At 50.6% G+C, this 21,100-nt stretch overlaps 3 protein-coding genes across 7 annotated transcripts; 2 read left to right on the top strand and 1 right to left on the bottom strand.

Annotated features, from left to right (window-relative positions):
* Window positions 1-110: 110 nt before the first annotated feature.
* Window positions 111-8,788, top strand: LOC120905762 (centrosome-associated protein CEP250). Of its 4 annotated transcripts, XM_040316857.1 has the most exons (7): window positions 111-350; window positions 488-5,782; window positions 6,714-6,797; window positions 6,879-7,053; window positions 7,158-7,375; window positions 7,554-7,868; window positions 8,413-8,788. In XM_040316857.1, the coding sequence occupies exons 1-7, from the start codon at window positions 288-290 to the stop codon at window positions 8,464-8,466; spliced, it is 6,204 nt and encodes a 2,067-aa protein (XP_040172791.1). In that variant the 5' UTR covers window positions 111-287; the 3' UTR covers window positions 8,467-8,788. The 4 variants fall into 4 exon arrangements, with proteins under 4 accessions (XP_040172791.1, XP_040172792.1, XP_040172793.1 ...); XM_040316858.1 differs by lacking the exon at window positions 7,554-7,868; XM_040316859.1 differs by lacking the exon at window positions 8,413-8,788 and having other exon boundaries at window positions 7,583-7,723.
* Window positions 8,789-9,003: 215 nt separating this feature from the next.
* Window positions 9,004-13,654, bottom strand: LOC120905763 (NECAP-like protein CG9132). Its single transcript, XM_040316861.1, has 4 exons — window positions 12,844-13,654; window positions 12,181-12,765; window positions 11,916-12,106; window positions 9,004-11,623 (listed from the first exon to the last, which is right to left on the bottom strand). The coding sequence occupies exons 2-4, from the start codon at window positions 12,667-12,669 to the stop codon at window positions 11,551-11,553; spliced, it is 753 nt and encodes a 250-aa protein (XP_040172795.1). The 5' UTR covers window positions 12,670-12,765; window positions 12,844-13,654; the 3' UTR covers window positions 9,004-11,550.
* Window positions 13,655-16,013: 2,359 nt separating this feature from the next.
* LOC120905616 (basic salivary proline-rich protein 1-like) lies at window positions 16,014-19,830 on the top strand. Of its 2 annotated transcripts, none has more exons than XM_040316576.1 (3): window positions 16,014-16,557; window positions 16,631-16,903; window positions 16,981-19,830. In XM_040316576.1, the coding sequence occupies exons 1-3, from the start codon at window positions 16,534-16,536 to the stop codon at window positions 18,928-18,930; spliced, it is 2,247 nt and encodes a 748-aa protein (XP_040172510.1). In that variant the 5' UTR covers window positions 16,014-16,533; the 3' UTR covers window positions 18,931-19,830. The 2 variants fall into 2 exon arrangements, with proteins under 2 accessions (XP_040172510.1, XP_040172511.1); XM_040316577.1 differs by having other exon boundaries at window positions 16,020-16,557; window positions 16,631-16,891.
* Window positions 19,831-21,100: the final 1,270 nt, after the last annotated feature.

Below are 21,100 nucleotides of genomic sequence, written 5' to 3' on the forward strand. Positions count from 1 at the left end.
AAGAATTGTTTATGCCAGCATCGTACACGACCGTTCGACAGGTGCTCGGTAGCTGCCAACCGAAACGGTGACGTTTGCTTGAATGCTTCAAATTTGTTTGATAACGGCTATTGCCAGTCGCAGCCGCCATCGTAAAACACCATCGTACGCCGATCTTGTCGGTTTGCAATTCAATCATCTTTCCATCGGATTACCGATGGCGTGCGTTTCTTAGCTTTCTACAGAGAAGCAATAGTTGTAGTATTAACCAAGTTTGATATTTTCGTGTGTGTGAGTGTGTGCAAACAATGGCCGAAGTTCCGTCGCCGAAAATGGAAGAAAGCTTCTGGCGTGGGGTGGTGCTGCGATGGGTAAATTTGATCCGTTTGGGAGGAAACTCTCTTTGCTTCATATGTATTTTAGGAAGCCCGGCCACTAACCTACGCTTGTGTTGATGTTTGCTCTTTCCCTTCCCTTCCCTTTCCTCCCACCCCATCCTCGTTTTAAGGTGGAACGTTCCGGCCTGAACCCCGGCCAGGATTACATCGATCTAGCCGCCTGCTACGACAGCTTCCGCAGCAAGCTGAAGGGCGCGTACGAGCTGCAGGAAGCGACCGTCGCGGAGTTTATGCGTGCCAAGTTTCCGCGCTTCGAGCTGCGGTTGGGCCCGGGCGGCGAGATTCCCGAGAGCGAGTACGTGTACGTCTTCTCGCTGATGCTTTACTTCTCCTGCATCAAGCACCCGGTGCCGTACTTTCAGAACATTGGCAAAGAGTTCGACGAACCGTTCCAGTACAGCATGAAAGCGTTTCTCCACTCGTTCGTGTCGGAGGGCAGCAAGGAAATGCGCATCGATCGTGCGTTTCTGGAGCGAGCGTTCGGGAACGCAGCACGATCGGCGCCCTCCTGCCGGGCGGATGCCGGGTCCAGCGCTACCCTCTGCCAAAGCGCGGTACAAATGATCACCAGCACGCCGAACGGCAAGCGCGAGATGAAGAAACCGTCCCCGGTGACGCCCAAAAGTGTGGCGCTCGAGTGGAAGGTGAAGAATCTGTCCGAGCTGCTCGTAACGGCCCGCGCCGAAAACACCAGCCAGGAGAGGCAGATCGAGCAGCTGCTCCAGAGCGTGCAGGAGCTGCAGGAGGAGAAGCGGCGCAATCTGTCGAAAATCAGCGCGCTCGAGCTGAAGGAAGCGTGCGTGTGCATGAGCGACGCGGTGGACTATCTGGCGCATCCGCTGAGCCGGGCGACCGAGCAGCTGCAGAAGCAGCTCGAATCGAAGAACCGCTCCATCGAGGCGCTGGAGGAGGAGCTGAGCAGGGCGAAGGAGACGGCCAGCACGGAGATGGAGCGGTACCGGGCGATGAAGAAGCAGTACGCCACGCTCGAGGAGGAAAATCAGCTGATGAAGCTGACGGCCGAGGCGCTGAGGGAGGAGCTGGCCGCGAAGGACGGCGTCAATCAAAACCTAGCGGAAGCGGTGAACGATTTGCGGCGCTTCATCAGGGAAAACCACTTGACCAACGGGCATCCGATGGAGCCGCTGGAAAGTTCGTTCGAGTTTTTGGACCGATCGTTTAAAAATGTAACCCCGGGCAATGATAGCCTGTGCAACGATGCAGAAACGCTGGCGGCGACGGTTGTGGACGTGAAGCTAAAGGAGAAGGAGCAGGAGGTACAAGAGCTGGAACGGCGATGGGAGGAGCAGTGTAAGGCACACGCGCAGGAACTTGCGCGGATGCAAACGGAGGCACAGCGGCTGGCCCAAACACTTGAAGCATGCGAGCAGGCCAAAGCGCAGCTCGAGGATCATCTGGAAAAGGAAAGGGCCACGACAAACGAACTGAACGCTTGGAAGGTACAGCTGAACCAGCAGTTAGCAGATGCAAAGGTTTTAATGGATAAGAAGGTGGCCGAGCAGCGAGAATCATTAGGACACGCGTTGGAACAAGCTAAAGCGGAACTCGTAGACCAGCTGCTAAAGTACCAGACCATTATGGAAGAGCTAGAAAACGAGAAGAAACAATTGATAAAGCAGCGTGAAGAGATAAAGGCTTCGTTGAGCGCGGAGAACGCTGAGCTCCGTCGATCATTAGAAGCGTTCGAGCAGAACAAAACACAACTTGCAGCTAGTTTGAAAATGGAACGGGCTTTGGTAGAGGATCTGACTCGTCGTAATCAGGAGCTGGAGGCCCAGAAGATCCAGCTGAAAGAAGAGTTTGAAACTTCGAAGGCCTCAACGGATGCGAAGATTGCGGCTCTACTGCAATCGTTGGACGCAAACGAACAAACCAAAGCTCAGCTTGCCGACAATCTGGAAAGGGAAATGTCAAAGACGCGGAACCTAACTAGTAGGAATACGGAGCTAGATGTCGTCAAGAAACAACTGACGGAAGAGCTTGAGTTGGTCAAGAAGTCCATGCATGAGAGCAATGCAGAATTGCAACGATCGCTAGAAGCGTTGGGACATACCAAAACACAACTTGCTGACAATCTCGAACAGGAAATGGCTAAGACTGCTGATCTGAACCGTCGGACGGAAGAGCTGGAAGTTGAGAAGAAGCAACTGATGCAGGAGCTTGAAGTTGCTAAAACATCGATGAGTGAGAACATCGCCGAACTCCAACGATCTTTGGAAGCGATCGAACAAACGAAAAAGCAACTCGCAGATAATCTGGAGAAGGAAATCGCTAAGACAGCTGATCTGAACCGTCGGACGGAGGAGCTGGAAGTCGAGAAGAAGCAGCTGACGCAGGAGCTTGAAGTTGTAAAATCATCGGGAAGTGAGAACATCGCCGAACTCCAACGATCTTTGGAAGCGATCGAACAAACGAAAAAGCAACTCGCAGATAATCTGGAAAAGGAAATCGCCAAGACAGCTGATTTGAACCGTCGGACGGAGGAGCTTGAAGTTGAGAAGAAGCAGCTGACGCAGGAGCTTGAAGTTTCAAAATCATCGGGAAGTGAAAATATCGCCGAACTCCAACGATCTTTGGAGGCGATCGAACAAACGAAAAAGCAACTCGCAGATAATCTGGAAAAGGAAATCGCCAAGACAGCTGATTTGAACCGTCGGACGGAGGAGCTGGAAGTTGAGAAGAAGCAGCTGACGCAGGAGCTTGAAGTTGCTAAAACATCGATGAATGAGAACAACGCCGAACTCCAAAGATCTTTGGAGGCGATCGATCAAACGAAAAAGCAACTCGCAAGTAATCTGGAAAAGGAAATCGCTAAAACTGCTGATCTGAACCGTCGGACGGAGGAGCTGGAAGTTGAGAAGAAGCAGCTGATGCAGGAGCTTGAAGTTGCTAAAACATCGATGAGTGAGAACATCGCCGAACTCCAACGATCTTTGGAAGCGATCGAACAAACGAAAAAGCAACTCGCAGATAATCTGAAGAAGGAAATCGCTAAGACAGCTGATCTGAACCGTCGGACGGAGGAGCTTGAAGTCGAGAAGAAGCAGCTGACGCAGGAGCTTGAAGTTGCAAAATCATCGGGAAGTGAAAACATCGCCGAACTCCAACGATCTTTGGAAGCGATCGAACAAACGAAAAAGCAACTCGCAGATAATCTGGAGAAGGAAATCGCTAAGACAGCTGATTTGAACCGTCGGACGGAGGAGCTTGAAGTCGAGAAGAAGCAGCTGACGCAGGAGCTTGAAGTTGCTAAAACATCGATGAGTGAGAACATCACCGAACTCCAACGATCTTTGGAAGCGATCGAACAAACGAAAAAGCAACTCGCAGATAATCTGGAGAAGGAAATCGCTAAGACAGCTGATTTGAACCGTCGGACGGAGGAGCTTGAAGTCGAGAAGAAGCAGCTGACGCAGGAGCTTGAAGTTGCTAAAACATCGATGAGTGAGAACATCGCCGAACTCCAACGATCTTTGGAAGCGATCGAACAAACGAAAAAGCAACTCGCAGATAATCTGGAAAAGGAAATCGCCAAGACAGCTGATTTGAACCGTCGGACGGAGGAGCTTGAAGTTGAGAAGAAGCAGCTGACGCAGGAGCTTGAAGTTTCAAAATCATCGGGAAGTGAAAATATCGCCGAACTCCAACGATCTTTGGAGGCGATCGAACAAACGAAAAAGCAACTCGCAGATAATCTGGAAAAGGAAATCGCCAAGACAGCTGATTTGAACCGTCGGACGGAGGAGCTGGAAGTTGAGAAGAAGCAACTGATGCAGGAGCTTGAAGTTGCTAAAACATCGATGAGTGAGAACATCGCCGAACTCCAACGATCTTTGGAAGCGATCGAACAAACGAAAAAGCAACTCGCAGATAATCTGGAGAAGGAAATCGCTAAGACAGCTGATCTGAACCGTCGGACGGAGGAGCTTGAAGTCGAGAAGAAGCAGCTGACGCAGGAGCTTGAAGTTGCAAAATCATCGGGAAGTGAAAACATCGCCGAACTCCAACGATCTTTGGAAGCGATCGAACAAACGAAAAAGCAACTCGCAGATAATCTGGAGAAGGAAATCGCTAAGACAGCTGATTTGAACCGTCGGACGGAGGAGCTTGAAGTCGAGAAGAAGCAGCTGACGCAGGAGCTTGAAGTTGCTAAAACATCGATGAGTGAGAACATCGCCGAACTCCAACGATCTTTGGAAGCGATCGAACAAACGAAAAAGCAACTCGCAGATTATCTGGAAAAGGAAATCGCCAAGACAGCTGATTTGAACCGTCGGACGGAGGAGCTTGAAGTTGAGAAGAAGCAGCTGACGCAGGACCTTGATGATATGAAGGCTACGAATGCAGCGCTGCGTCAATCGGTAGAAGTGCTCGAGCTAACCAAAACGCAAATCACGAACAGCTTAGAACTGGAATTGGTTAAAATCGGGGATCTGCAGCATCAACTTAAGGCAATGGACGAGGCGAAGACTCTGGCGGAAAAGCTTGGCGACAGTGAGCGGTCGGAAATGCTTGCGAAAATATCGCTACTGCAGCAGAACCTGGAGGAAGAGAGAGAAAAATCGGAGGAAATCAATTGTCAATACTTAGCAATGAAACTGCAGGCCGACGATCTAGATGCGCAGTGCACAAAGCTGATGAAATCGTTGTCGGAAAATCGGACGGAAGTGTCCGATCTGCAACAGCAGCTTGCGGGCAAGACAGCGGAACTTGAGCAGCTGAACTTGCAGTACGAAACGAAACAGTCTCAAAAGGCAAAGGAAGAGGATCTGGACCGTCTGGCGATCGAAAATGAAAAGATCAGCCTACAGCAAGAGGTCGCGCGTTTACAAGCGGCGATGGACGAGCAGACGGACACGCTGCGCCGATCGCTCGAGAGCGCCCAGGAAGCGAAATCGCAGCTCGCCCACGATCTCGAAAAGGAAAGACAAAGGGCGGTAGGCCAGCAAGCGGAAACGGCCGACAAGCTAGCCGTGCTGCAGCAGCAGCTCGACGTGGAACGGCAAAAGTGCGAAGAGCTCAACCGGCAGTACCTGGCAGCGAAACGGCAGGCGGAAGAGCAGACCGCAAAGTGCACCGAGCAGGCGCAGAAGTTGTCCGACGATGGTGGCCAGCTGCCCAGCCTGCAGCAGGAGATTGTCGCGAAGCAGGAGCAGCTGGAAACGCTGAAGGCACAGTACGATAAGGTACTGGCCGAGAACGAGAAGTACCTCAAGGATTGTGAAATATTGTCGGTGAAGCTGTACTGTGCGCGGAAGAATCACACCGACATGGAAGCGGAATGGGCCCAGAAGTGTGCCGCCCTAAAGAAGGAGCTGCACGAAAAGCTGCACGAGGCGCGGATCGAGCACCAGAACACCATGGAGAAGATGAAGAATCACATGGTAATTAGTCGAGGTGTAGTAGTAGTAGTAGTAGTAGTAGCAGCTGTTCTCTCACTTACCACGCTGACTTGGTTGAATTTCGCGCCCTAAGGCACCTACGACCCACGCGGACATACATTGCTCGACCGTTTTTTTGTTTTGTACTTGAGGCCCACCTCCGTCCAGGGTGGTGGGAACAAAATCGATCATTAGCACCGACACAACATTATAGCATGCTATCCATATCCCCCCCCCCCCTCAGACGATCCACATTTTGGGTATTTCGGGTTTTGTCTTCCTTTGCTCTAATTCCATCATTTTAACTCGTTTCGTCATCAAACACGTGGCAAGGTGTGTAATCCTGATTCTGTGGTGTCCGCTTTTTTTCTTCTTTCTTCTAATTACAGCATTCGGGCCGATCCGGATGGTCTTTGGTCTGTGTCATCCCAATCGTATTGCTTTGCGCGACGGTGGTTGCCACCGTTGCCTCGTCATGGTATCAATTTGAACTCATACTCAAGCCCAAACAGCCTCCCTACTTTTGAGAGTGCTGATGTGTATGTGTGTGTTTGTGTGTGTGTGTGCGTGTGCGTGGATCGATGTGGATAAGTTGCTAAAAGCCGTGCGAATACTCCAAAAAACGGTAGTATTCGCGCATATGTTTGCCTACATTATAATCGTTATTGATTGGTTGTTTGTTGAATAAAGATAGACTCGTTTGAACTTACTCACAGGGTTTTTGTTGTCTATGACATTATGTTTGATACCATCGTTAGTGCCTTTATATGGCATTTTGGATATTGGCTTTTTGCCTTCTCGGGGTTTTCAGTTGAAATTGTGCCACGTGGTCAGCGGAATTTGAATTAATGCAACAAAAACGAAAAAACTGAACGTGACCCGCGATGGACTTCTTTTTTCTCTTCTCCTCTCCTATCCCTTTTTTTCAAATTAGGTAAAGCTACACGAAGAATCGAAAACAAAGCTAGAACACGACAAACAGGGACTGGCAGCAACGGCGGAAGGCTACCGCAGAAAGGTACGTGCCAGCAGACGCGGAAAACTCCCAAAGATGGCTTCGAATCTCACGTGCGTGCTGTTTCATTTGTTGCACTTACAGATTGAAATCTTGGAAACGCGCTGCACCATGCTGCAGAAGCAGCTGGCCGAAATGAACGAACGTAATCTGGAAACGCGCAAGGAGAACCAGCTGCTGCAGCTCAGGCTGAAAACGATCGAGGAGCACCAGGGCAGCGATCGAAAGTCGCTAATGCTGCCCTCGCAGTCCAGCCTTCGTGAGTGGATTGTCTTTATTTTCTGCTACCGCCTTGGCTGCGTGTATCGTTTTTTTCCTATTCTTTTTAATCCATGCTGTGTGCCATATGCGCTGTACTTGCAGGCTCCAATCTGCAGATGGAGGATGAAGTGGGCGAACTGTTCGATAACATGTATCTGACCGAGCTGAAGAATGGGCGCTGTACGCCGCCCGATGCGATGCACGCCGACTTCGACCGCTACTCCGAGCTGTCCCGGCGCAACTCGAGGCAGCCGCCGCACCTCCGCACCAACTACATGGCCCTCGCACCGGACTGTATACCGCCGCAGGATGACACTGGGGTAAGCCAATCGCTGCATGTCCATGTCCCACCCGTTACGTCCCGTTACGTGCTTCCGTGCTCTCTTCCCTCCCTCCCCCCTCTCCCTCACCCCACCCGCCAACCTTTGCTCCTAATGTTTTGTGCGCGTGTATGTATGTATGTGTGTTAATGTGGGCGTGTTGCTATAATGTGTTTAGGATAACATTTCGACCACGTTCGACGACAGCTCCACCGGGCTGATAACGCGCCGAAAGGTTAGCGGCATCACCTCGTACAAGCGGCCCGGCCCGCCGACGCCGAGCAAGCGGGCCGGCCGCCTCTCGCTCAACGGTCCGCTCATGCCGGGCCCGGCCGAGGTGCAGTACCGGGATGCGTTGCGGGACACGAACGCGAATGGTGCGGCCGCGCAGGACGCATCGGCGGCCCGGACCGGGCGGACGAAGACGCCCGGCAAGTTCAAGCAGATGATGAGTGCGTCCAGCCTGCTGAGCAACTTCCAGCCGCGCGATGAGGTAACTAGCAGGAAGAAATTCTTTCCGTACTATCTTTGAAATTCCCATCGTGTAACGCCCAACGCGCGGTGTGTGCTGTGAGCATCTGGCAAACGGGTGCCCCTTTCGTTTTAGTAGAATCAGTGGTAAAACAAACAAAAAAAGAACAGTATCAAGTGGGAGGAATTTAGAAGCAAAAAAAAGTATTTAGTTTGTGACTGTAGGCACGAGAGAAACCCGTACAGTAATCATGATTGTGTATATTAATTTTTAACCGGCAAAAGATAAATGCATGCGAAGATGTTCCGTACTTAGAACCAGGTATAATAGGTATCCCTTCGTTTTACGATAGAAAGTAGCCTTTTGCCAGTTCTTGAACCGTTGTGCACGTATTCTAGCCATTAGGCACAACTAGTGTAATGTATATATATATATGTGTGTGTGTGTGTGTGTGAGGTTGTTTTTTGTGACTGCAACTTTCAAACAAGTCGCCACTACTCACTGTAAGAACATTCTTCCCTCAAAAAAAAAAATCCAACTCTGTTTCGATTTGTGTGATTTTCAGAACACCTCACCGAGGCGACGGCTCAGCTGGTTTAACAAAGGCAAAAAGTATTGAGCAGTGTGAACCAAGCAAACCCCTCCCCATTCACAACGGGTGCAATTTCAACAAATTTCCGTCGCTGTTTCGGTCCTGCTGTGCTAGGAGAGTTGATTCACAAAAAAAGCAGTTATATTGTTGCACGGTTAATCGTTTAGGACACACGGGAGCGATACCACAGGGCCGGAATTGTTAGGCAAGTTAATTTAACTTTAGTTAGTAGGCAGTGTGCAGTTTACTATTAGTCCACGGCGCGGTAGAAAGGGATGATTTTTTTTAATTCTGTTTAAAGGGCATAACATTAATAAATAACGCAATATATATCATTGATGTGTTCCAAGGTTGAGTTAATGTGTCTGGTAAATGTCACAGCGGAAGCGCGATAGTCCGAAGCGAATCCGTTTTGTTTTTTGCTGTTGAACGCGTTTTTTGCTAATTTTATTGAGCGGATTTTTGTATGTACGACATTGTGATGATGAGATGATACTCTTGCGCTTTATAAAAAAACAATAATCATGGTTTTGCATTAACAAACACGGCTTCAAACACGACTACTGGGTGTGTTTTGGTGATCCAACTATACAATTGCGTTTTTATTCGTTTCATTACATATACTTTCTGCTCTCGCTTCGTTCCACCTCCGTTCGGTTCCCCTCGCCATCTTCCCAAGGCGATCGATTTCCTAACCCGCGACCGAAAAGGGCGCTCGCACCACACCCTCGCTCTAAGATGGATCGAACATTCCTGCAATCTCAGACGCGGCCCTGTTCCGACAAGACAAACAAACAATCGATCAACTCCCTAGGGGTGTTATATGGGCTTGCGGGAGAGATTATACCCCTAGCGCGCGGAGTTCATCGACGTTAGCACGAATCTTCACCGGAAAGCAAAACGAACAAATCCATATCCGTATTGTATACCGTTTTAAATCTATATATAATCAACGTTTGCAACGTGCAACCGAAACCGCGCAAAACAACTTCTAGCTTTTTCCGCGTCTCGGTATCAGAGAGAAAAAGAAAAACACGAACAAACAAACAAAAAAACTAAACTCACAATATATAAGAACACGTACAAAAAGGAAATGCTTTTTCAACAAAGAACGACAACTAAAAGCGCACGAAACGAGAAACGTCGAAAATGCTATGGAATGCCTAAGTCACGTCCCCCGGTCCAACCCCAACCCCCTACTCTGCGCTGCGCAAGAGCCGGGCTGCTGCAGGGGGGGCACGGTGGTTAAAATGTTGCAGTCGATCGATGCGCTACATCGTCATGGAAAAAGGACACGGCGGCGGCACAAAAAAGAAGAAAAAATAATGCGAGAAAAGCACAAAAGCGACACGACTGGCTAACAGTGATACGCACGCGCGCGCGCGCCCTTACCCTACACAGGTTTGTCTGGGGCAGCAGATCTTTATCGCGTAACCACCACCGCCTCTCTTCTCCCTTTATCACCCTGCGCCGCTTTTGCTTCCGTTTTGCCCCCTCCCCCGTCGGTCGGGGCCAGCCGTAGCGAAATATCGTTAAAATAACAGCCACTAATTTACTTAACCCGGGATAGTAAACGCGTTTACGGTGCTCGGTTTTGAGCGGGGTTTGTTTTCGTTTTTTGCCTTTTTCCTTCTCTCTCTCTCTCTCTCTCTCTCTCTCTCTCTCTCTCTCTCTTTGCCCTCGTTACTAATTTTTTTTTTGCGCACTACAATATTAGATAACATATATACTTGCCAGCTTTCGCTACGCGAAGGGAAGTGGGTAGGGGCAAGAAGGGATTTATGGAGAAGGAATGAGTGGGTTATGGGAGATAGTATTTGTTTTTTTTTTTCTTGTATCTCAATAGCAACAATAAGTATGTAAATCTGAGTTTTTTCTTTTGCTTTTTCTCCTTTCTCATTCGTTCTGTCCAAAATTTCTACTACACCTGTATAATATAGCTAGCGCTGCAACTGTGTTTCTCATCTCATCTTCTTTCCCGCCCTTGCCTGCTCTGCCCCACAGCTGCAGAGCTTCCTACTGTTTGCCTAAAGGGCGCCTTTTCCTAGTAACGGCTTCTTTGCTTCGAGGGTTTTCTCTTGTGCCCCCCAACGTAAAGTTCAATTTTAAACAATTCTATTATTTCCTATGTATATATATATATATATACCCATACACATATATAGTTTTTTTTATCTCTCTTGCTAGGGGTTACGTGTGTATATGTGGTATATACATATGCAGCTAGCGACACATGCACGACTATAGAGCTCACACGCGCCTTCAGCCCCATACATACATAAGCGTTTTCCAGTAATATATATATGTATATGCGTGTGGTTGTGTATATATGTATATATTATATATATATGCTGAGAACGATACGCGCGTGTGTCTGTGTGTGTTATTGGTACGCGGGAGCGAATTTTCCGCCACTTTTCCTGCGACAAGAAACATCAGGACATGAGCACCACACACGTGCGCGATCAGTGCGTGAATTCCTACAATATGCGCGCGCCATCCCCGCGTACTATTATTCTGCTACGTCATTCTATTCTAATCGCACGGGTCTACGTGTGTGTGTGTGTGTGTGACTGTGATTGGTTTCTGTTTTCCACGTTTTTTTGTTGTTGCGCTCGATGAGTGTTTTCCATCCTTGTCCGCTCACTGATTTTCACGGTGTATTCATGCTTATCCGTTTCTATTAAAGTGTATGTGTTGGTGTGTGTGTGTGTGTGTGTGTGTGTGTGTGTGTGTGTGTGTGTGTGTGTGTGTGTGTGTGTGTGTGTGTGTGTGTGTGTGTGTGTGTGTGTGTGTGTGTGTGTGTGGTTCTAGATTTTTAAACTTAAAGATCACGCACGTTCGATATCATACTATCTTCTAGCCAAGTTCCGTCTTAAAGTACAGTGTTGCACCGTTTTACATACTTTTGCAACGAACCGTTTCTGCTCCCTTTTTCCCTTTCCCCCGTTTTTACAGCCGCCAGTCGCAGCTGACCATCATCCTCCACTACTTACTGGGGACTCAAACCATTTTAGCTTTTTTATAAGCAGTTGTTGCAATGTTTTGCCCATACCCCCGCGTGAATCTCGCTGGGGTCCAACCGCCCTCGCACAGAGTACGCCCACCTTCCTAAAACTGTACCCAGTTGGCGTTGGTTTTGCTCGGTGTGGCGGCCGCAGCATCTGCCGCTGTGCTTTGCACCCTTAAAACATGAAGAGAAAGGACAGAGAGAGAGAGAGAGAGAGAGAGAGAGAGAGAGAGAGAGAGAGAGAGAGAGAGAGAGAGAGAGAGAGAGAGAGAGGAGAGTAAGCACAGCGTGGTGATAAAGCGAACGCATTATGAATGTTTACAGGGCTGAGCTTGTGAAGCGATAAAAGCGGTGACAAACTATTCGGTCAGCAGCCGGGCCTTTATCAGACAAACACAAAGCCGAACCAAAAAAAATAATAATAATAATGACGTTGAGTTGCGTGAGGAGCAACAGCATTACTTACCCAGCGGAAGTGAATTCGCCCCACTCGGTCTGGCCGCCGCCGGCCGCCGTCGATGATGCGGCGGGCTGATGCGAAGGTGAGCTCGCCTGGGGTGGGCTGATCTTGTTGCCGCCCGGTGGCGGCGGTAGCAAACCGCCCGCGCCCGTTTTCTTCCCGGTCAGTCGGGACGAGGCCTCCGAGCCGTCCTTTTTCTAAAATGAGCACCAAAGAAGATAAATAAAACAACCTCACCTTTCCCCCCTCACGGCGGGCCTTTCCCACGCACCGTAATCTTCATGTTGATCTTGATCGTTTCGCCCTCCTTGAAGCCGAGATCGAGCTGCTGCTTCGGTTCCACCTTTTCCTTCTCGATCTTTTCCTCGTTCTTCACCCACTTGAAGTGGTCCTGCAGCGCGACGTTCATGTCGAACGAGTCGGACCGGTCGCCGAACCCGAGCCCGATGAACGCGGTCCGCCCGTTGCCGTCCTGGATGCGCAGCACGAAGTACCGGGAGCTGTCGGACACGGCCTCGATCGCCACGCCCGGGTAGCTCTCGATCGGGCAGTTCGCGAACAGCGTGCCGTTCGTCTTGTCCTCCAGCTTCACGCACAGCGACCGGCCCTTGGCGACCATCCGCAGCCGCCCGGTCCAGATCGGGTCGAGCAGGTTCCAGTCGGCCGCCCGGTAGCTCCGGTTGCTCTGGCGCGGCGGAATTTTGTACACAAACACCTCCTGCTTCACCAGCACCACGCTCTCGTACTCCGGTTCGCCCATCGTTTGCAGCGCCTTTTCCTCTTCTGTAGTGGGAAGGTGGGTGTTGTATGTGTGTTTATGCTCCTTTTGCAGAGGGGGGGGGGGGGTGGAAACGACCTAAAAAGAAAAACAAGCACCAAGTGATGTATAGTAATGTGCGATTTCGACTGTTCTGCTGCTTACGGCTCTTCGTACCCTTCTCTAGGAAAGCGGAGGAACGGAAAATACGATTGGTTGTTGTTTTTGTTTTTCACACGCACAAACGCACAGACATTCAACGGTGTGTGCTTTCGCTCTCCTCCGCCCTGTGGATGTGGTCGGGAAGAAAAGTGAGGTTTGGGGTGGCCGAGAAGCAGAGTGAGGAAGGCGGTAGGGCCACCAGGTGCAAACGACGTAGACGGCGGGGGGGGGGCGTTTGGCCCAGTTTTGGCCTGCTCGGCCTGGCGACAATGACCCCTCTCTGTCTCCCTCTATCCGGATGCGCTTTTCACCGCGTTTGCGATCATTGGAGGCGCGCGCGCGCGTGTGTGTGTGTGCAGAGTACACAAAAGGCGAGGCGATTTTCCCTTCCCGCTGTGCAGGGCTCGGTGCAGCTTCCCGTTCGGTGACGAATTGGCCCGTTGGCTGGCTTGTTCTTCTTCCCCGCCGGAGGAAACGATCTGCTCGCGTACTGGTGCACCGCCGCGGACTGGCTTCCCTGCTGCCGACCGAGTAATACTTTCGTGTTTCGATTGCTTTTATGACGTAAGCAGTTTCGCTGGTATCACTCTCCGCGCACACACAACCAAGATGAAGGGGTTTTTGTGCTGCTGCTGCTGTCACTGACGGCCTGTGACATGTTGTTGTTTGGCCAGTGTGTCATGTGTGTAGGTGTACGTGTGTGTGTGTGTGTATGCATGGATGAGGTGATGCTTTTCGAATGATGGATAAAATACTTTTTTATATCGGAGGAAATGCCTTATTGCGTTAATTATTACTATTTTTTGACAGTTAGACCAAAATCAATCGATCTTACTCATACTAGAAAGAATTAGAAAGAACACATGTAAACCCAAAAGATCATTTGTGCAAATGTGTAATTTACAGGGTTGCTCAGTTTATCCCTCATGCACGGAACACTTTTTCGCGTGAGCGTCTCTACATACACCGAGACTGCAGGTCACCGTCCAAATAGACATATAGCGACAACGACAAAAAGTAGCTCAATTTTGCAAACAGAGCTACTCGTCGCGCGCGACAATTTTGCTTCATCCTAAATAATCGAATTATCTAGTTTTTTTTACAAGCCAGATTAATGCCAAATGCAAAAAATAGATTTGAACACATTTTAACCTATTTTTGTGTGTTTTCAAATAAAAAACAAGTTGGTTGACTGAGTCAAATGAGCTTCTTTGATCTACACCGAGTGAAATTTTGAGCTATTTTTCGTCGCGCGCGCCGTTGTCGCTCTATGTCTATTTGGACGGTCAGAGTCTATTTGGACGGTTCGAAACGACTCCGGGTGATTCCGGACTGTTCCGAACGACTCCGGATAATGCTGAGCGAACCTACCTTGCTGAGTCCATTCCAAAATTATTGGAGTCGGATCGGAGTCGACTCCGGATTTTTGACAACTTTACCCATCATTAGTGTAGTACAGTGGAGCGCCGTTTATTCGGATACCTTTTATCCGGCTGTCCGTTTATCCGTGCTGTTGAGAAATGACAGTTCAATACAAAAGTTACATTGCGTTATGAGGAAGATATTTGAAAAAGCGGTTATACAGGGTTTCGAATCATATAAGGGAATAGTTCAATCACTTAGGAGAATGTTGCAAATCGGTAGGGGAATGTTGCAAGCAAGCTGTGGATGTTTGCAATCACTTAGGGGAGTTTTGCAATCGATTAGGGGAATGTTGCAAGCGTACTGTGGAGCTGTCATCAGACTGAGGGTGCCGGTGTAAAAAGCTACGCATTGGTACCGATGATGTTTTTTTTAAACATTGTTTGGAGTTATTTTAGTGTGGAATTCTGTTGTACACATGCTAAACTAAATAAATCCTGCTGCGGAGCCATAATTAAACATGATAAGTTAGTAAGATTGACGAAAATATTTTAAGGTATTTACAGCGGCACCCACAGTCTGATGACAGCTCCACAGTACGCTTGCAACATTCCCCTAATCCAGGGGTCTCCAAACTACGGCCCGTGGGCCGCATGCGGCCCTCAAGAGCTTATAATGCGGCCCACGATGACTTTGCCAGAGTTAATATAAATCCCAAGTGCCACAAATCCACTAAACGACCACTAAACGGCTTCTAAACGACTCAAGCACTCTACCTAGACGGAATATAGAAAGACTTCGTTTAGCAGACGGCAAACGACTCACGCATTCTAAAAATAGCAAAAAAGGTGGTGGCGCCATCTGTTTTTGGGATACCCAACCAGTTGAGCTTCCACGCTTGGAGGAAAGCTTTCTCATTTCCTCTGTACTGTTGTATGGTTTCGCATTGAAGTTATGCATCGCTAGAACTAGAACGGCGATACGATTGTTTAAATACTAAACTCCAATGGAGACCACCAGCACTGAAGCAAGTGAGATTTGAGTATTGGTCGTTGGTGTTGATACCCACGTATCTGACCACACGACTATTTATATAGATTTTTGCTCAGAAAGTTATAAGGCTATATATATATAGGTCATAGGTCATAGGTCACCTATAGGTCATTATAAGATGAAACTTGTCGAAACACATTGCGAGAAAAGGATAGCAATATAATAATCAGTTTTAATGCGCCATCTATTGATCAAACCAATGAAGCTTTCATTTTTTCTATGGATATTCAATTTTCCAGTCGTTTAAGCTTAATCTGTGGCGCTTGGGTTTTGTTGAACTACAATCATTTTTTAAAGAAATATTAATTTCATTTTAATCCCATTCAAATTGCAAAAAATTTCCAATTGCAATCGAAACACAAATCTCAATCGAATAGCATTAGAGTCTCGAGTTCAATCCAACCCCAATCCCAACCGCAATCGAATCTGCTCTAGTCTGATCGAAAACACATTCCACGATCCAGTTCGAAAACCCCTGCACTGACGCAAACCTTTCCTTGTATGAATCTTGACAAGGTCACAGCAACTGTCAACACACCGCGCTTTGTCGTCGGTAAATGTAAACAAATGGGCCGCATGATACAAAACCAAACGTATCTTCTTTATTGTGAGCTTTTGCTGCTCCTTTGGCTGAAAAAGTAACTTTGAATATTTTCAATTAACAAAACAAAAATTTTTATCACACATTTCACGGAGTTTAAGTATAATAACAACTCATTTCAGAGCGTGACAAAGAAGGAGAGAGAGCGAGAGAGCGCGTATACTGTCACATGGACCAGTTGTAAACAGCGCACACGGCAGCTGCTGTCATGCGGCCATTTTTTTTTTTGCGAATCCCGTGCCCGTGCGTCAGGGCGAAGAAGAAAAAGGAAGAAGAACAATGCTTCCAAATCGCCACTCGACTGGCGTCCGTTTTTATCCTTTCCTGTGGGCAGTAAATTGTGAGTGCGATAGTGAGTGCGTGATGCAGGGTTAGGAGCAAAAAAAGAAAGGGTTTTCCCGCACCTACTTGCGTCGATGTGTATGTGTGTGTACTTTTAGTGGACAGTAGTGTATGAAGACAAAGCGCACCATACGGACAAAGCGACGCACATCAAACCAAAGCAAAGGCCGTGTAGCGTTGTTGGTGCTGCCGGTGTCGATTTTTTGGTGGTGAAATTCTTTTTTTTTTGTCGGGAAATTACGCACACACCCGCTACGGACGAGTGTACCACAGCGGAACGTGGCTCGAAAGCGAATAAAGTGACGTAGCACACTTTCACGCACACTTGTGTACCGTAGTGCAGCACGATGTCGCTCGCCTACTCCCAGCAGGTAAGACGAGCCGCGTGATGGAAAGGCCTCGCTGTACTAATTCATGTTCCCTCTCTATCTCTCTCTCGAACAGTCACAGCAAGCGGCTGGTGGTGGTGGTCCGGGCGGGGGCCGCAGCGGCAACCCGCCGAACCGTGGCCAGGGTCCGCCGCCGAGCTCGATGCACATCCAGAAGATACTGGACGAGAACGCGGGCCTGATACAGACGATCCAGGAGTTCCAGTACGCGGGCAAGTCGAGCGAAAGCATGTCGTACCAGGTGGCGCTGCACCGCAACCTCGTCTACCTGGCGAACCTGGCCGACCCGCAGCAGAACGTTTCCTCGCTGCTTCCGGTGCGCTCTTCGGTTCTCCTCTCTCTCTCTATCGTATTTTTCGTGACCCCCTTTTTCACTCATCCCGCTTTTGTTTTGCCTTTTTTTAGCCGCCACAAATGCTGCACGCGATACAGCAGCAGCAGCAGCAACAGCAGCAACAACAGCAGCAACAACAGCAGCAACAACAGCAGCAGCAGCAGCCTCCCCCGCCAACGCACGACGGGAGCATGATGCAAGGGCCGGGCCAGCAGCCGGGCGGAATGCCGGGCTATCCGCAGCCCGGACAGGCGCCGCAACAGCCACAGCAGCCGGGTCAGCAGCAGGGCCAGCCGCACGCTAGCAACGGGGTGGTGGGGCCACCCGGCCAGCAGCACAATCCCCACGGGCCACCGAATCCGTCGCCCGGTATGCAGCAGCAGCAGCAGCAGCCGGGCCAGCAGCAGCAGCCCGGTATGCCTCCGGGCGCCGGGCTCGGCCCGAACGCGGTACCGCCGGGCCCGAACCAGCCGGGCCAGAATGTGGTAATGGGTGGGAGCGGTGGCAATCAGCAGGGCGGCTACCGTGCGCCTGGCACTGCCGGCGGGCCCATGCCACCGGTGTCCAATGCGCCCGTAGTCGGTGGCCAGCAGCAGCAGCAACAGCAGCAAGGGCTCGTTAATCAGCAAAATGTCGGCCCGGGCGGTGCGATCCGTGCCGCGGGCATTCCCGGCCCGCAGGGTGCTCAGCAGCAGCAGCAGCAGCAGCCGGCGAGCCAGCCGCTACCGCCCCAAACGTCCGGCTACCAGCAGCGGGCGGCCTACAACGTGCAGCACTCGCACTATCCGGGCTATCCGCCCCCGAACCAGGCGCCGTACGGAGCGCAAACCGGCTACTCGCCGTACGGTGGGCCGCCGAACCAGGTGCAGGGGTACGGGCCGCCAAATGCGGGCACACCGCAGGGCTACGGCCATCATGCAGGGGTCGTACCGCCGGCCGGCTCGGCTGGTGGGCAGGTGCCGCCGGCGTCACCGTACCCGGGCGCCACCACCGCCGGGCAGCATCCGGGAGCGGGCGGTGGGGCAGCCGCGGCTGGCGGTGGAGCTGGGCCGCAGGGCTACCAGCAGGGCCTGCCGCCGGGAGCGCCTAACGCGCAGCCGCACGTGGGCTACGGTCCGCCCGGGCAGCCGCCCGTCCAGTATCCGCCCCAGGGTGGTCCCGGTGGCCCACCGCCCCCGCACGGCTATCCGGGTTATCCGGGCGCGGGCGGCGGGGCCGGTGCCGGAGCGGCTGCAGCGGCCGGCGGTCCGAACGGCCCGTACGGGCAGCCGGCCGGCCCGGGGCAGCAGGGCGGCCATCCACCGCAGGGCCAGGTCGGGGGCTATCCGGCCCAGACGCCCGGGTACCCGATGCCCCAGCAGCCCCAGTACGCGACCGGCTATCCGGGCAGCGGTCCGCCGAACGCCGCCGGCCCGATCCCGGCCAGTGGCGCGGGCCAGGCCGGAGCGGGCGGGGCCGGTGGCACCGTTGCCGGACAGACAGCCGCCTACCCGGGCCAGCAGCAGCAGCAGCAGCAACCACCACAGACGGCCGTCACTGCCGGCGGGGTGGTACCGTCGTCGGCCATACCGGCCACCACGACCTCCTCCTACCCGACCGCCAATCCGGGCGGGGTGTCGGCCGGTGCGGGCTCTATGCCGCCCGGTGGCGCCTACAACGCCCAGCCACCGAACGCGCAGCAGCAGCACGGCCAGCCGCCCGTTTCGAGCTACCAGCAGCAGCAGCAGCAACAACAGCAACCAGCCAGCGCCGGCGTGCCCGGCCAACAGCAACAACAGCAGCAGCAGCAGCAGCAGCAAGGCGCCCCGGGACCGGCCGGACCGGGCGTTTATCCGCCCCATCCGCCCTACCATCAACAGTCGTACGCGCCGCTGCCCGTCCCCCAGGGCCAGTATCCGCCGGCCCAGGCCGGCTATCCGCAGTATCCGCAGCGTCCGCCCAACACGCAGATGCCGCCGCCCGGTCCGCAGGGTCCGCCGCCGCAGGGTGGCTACGGCTACTACGGTCAGCCGCCGCAGTAAGAAGCATTTTTTTCTGCCCCGGAAATCCTCTCTCCGTGGCGCTCTTTGGTTGAAACAAGAGCGATGGGATTTTAACTTCGTTCCCTGGACTGGCTTGTTGCGCAATTTTCGTGTATGAGTTGTATATTTTATCAAACGGTTTTTTTTAATGTATGTTTTTTTAATGTATGTTTTAATCTCGATCTTCCGGCGCAGTTATCCGGAGTGGGCAATATTTATGTATTTTGTTTCTACATCTCATATATATTGGGCGGATTTGTACGCGCTGCCACGTGCACGGGCGCATGCAAAGGGTTTAACCATTTTTCTTTTTTTTTGGTCTTTGACGATCCTCCTTAAATGATGCAAATAATTTGCAAAAAGGTGCTTAATTACGAGCAAATGCATTGTGAATAGATTAAATTACTCTTCTCGTGTCCCAGCGGGAGAGCGCAAAGAACATTTTTAACAAACAAAAAATACAGAACAAAGGCAACTCTAGAGGACAGTGTGCTTGCGGAATTGTGCATACGGTACGCTTCAATCAAATCTCAACCTTATAAAAAAACCTTATAGAAAGAGAGTCAGAGGAGGAAAGAGCTATTTACGCTACTTTTCCCTAAATCACGCTAACTAAATATAAGAATGGTGTGCATGTGTGCAAACATTATGAAAAAAAAAACAAACAGATTGCTGTATAACACTTGTATTAGATAAATGGCATATATATATTGTAAGATAACGGTTGCTGGCTCCTCCGCTGCAACACAGCCGTCGAATCGCGAATGCTTTATTCAAACCGGCTACCAGTTAACCATCACGGCTAAAGTAGTTGCATGCGTTCGGGAGGGAGAGATCCAAGCTCTCCCGCCTAAAAAGAAAGTGTAACGAATAAATGGTGTTCTTCATTGTGAAACCCAACGATTTTGTTTGTTGCAAAAACTCCACCCCTTCCTTAGTCAAGTTTGTTAACACTGTCACTTACTTATACAACTGCAGTAGAACCTCTCATAACGAGTTTAATCCGTTCCAATGACTCACTCGAATGAAAAGTAAAATCATTAGTTCCAGGCTTGGGACAAGCGCAGGTTTATCGGGATTATATGCATCACAACCATACGGAACACCTCCAACTGGCAACAGTAATGCATTGGTCAATTCTTAGTATTGAAATTCTCGCCTTCACGAAATGGAGCAATTAAACTGAAGACACTACCTAACTTACGCCACCTATCGTGGATCCGCAGTAAAACTCTCAGCTCCGCTATCTGCTCTGAAAAGAGCTATCTGGACGTGGAGTGGACGCGCCCACGACCCACCCCGGCTTTTTTCGATTCGTGTATGACCTCGGATGACGCACTTTTGGAAAAAGCTTGATTTTTAGCGATTCTTGGTATCAACGATTCTTGGTCGCATTGCAGTCTTGGACTGCCTCAGGAGTGTCCAAAACCGCTCACGGTCTCGCGCCTTCGTGTACCAGTCCGTTATCGCGACCTTAATGTCGAACGCCTCCATGACATCTTGCCACTTGAGTTTGGGCCTACCACGCCTCCTCTGTCCTTGTGGACGGCATAACAAGACTTTACGAGCGTACAACATGGCCAGCAGAGCCTGGCGAGCTTCTGCTTGCCCTTCTATAGAGCTCTACATACGTGGACAAGTATTCTTCTCGAACGCGGCTAACAGGGTTTCGTCAGATTTGGACAGTGTTCATGTCTCAGAGGCGTCAACCGGTACCATATAGGTGCTCTATACTAGTGATGAGAACAATGAAGTTTTTGTCGGAATCGATTCCGGCTAGCTCCGAAGTTTTCTGGAATCAATTCCGGCTAGTAGGTCGGGAATCAGTTTCTGGAATCTATCCCGGAATCCAATCCGGAATTGGTTCCTGAATTGGCTCCGGAATCGGAGTTGGCTCCGAAATCAGAATTGGCTTCGAGATCGGAATCGGTTTTGACATTTCCACTTTGGGCGTTTGGGTCCAATGATGCTACGTATTGATAGCCGCAAAGAATAAAAATTTACTTGTAAACGATCCATTCTCATTCTCGGGCTGATTTCGTTTCTGAAACATCTTATTTCAATTCAAGAACTGATTCTCAATCCGGAGCTAATTCCATTTCTGGAGTCAATCCTGATTAAGTCAACTCCGGAATCAGCTCCGAAGTCAAGGCCGGAATCAGCTCCCAGC

The sequence above is a fragment of the Anopheles arabiensis genome, chromosome X (assembly GCF_016920715.1).
Source record: "Anopheles arabiensis isolate DONGOLA chromosome X, AaraD3, whole genome shotgun sequence".
In the NCBI taxonomy this organism is placed as follows: domain Eukaryota; kingdom Metazoa; phylum Arthropoda; class Insecta; order Diptera; family Culicidae; genus Anopheles; species Anopheles arabiensis.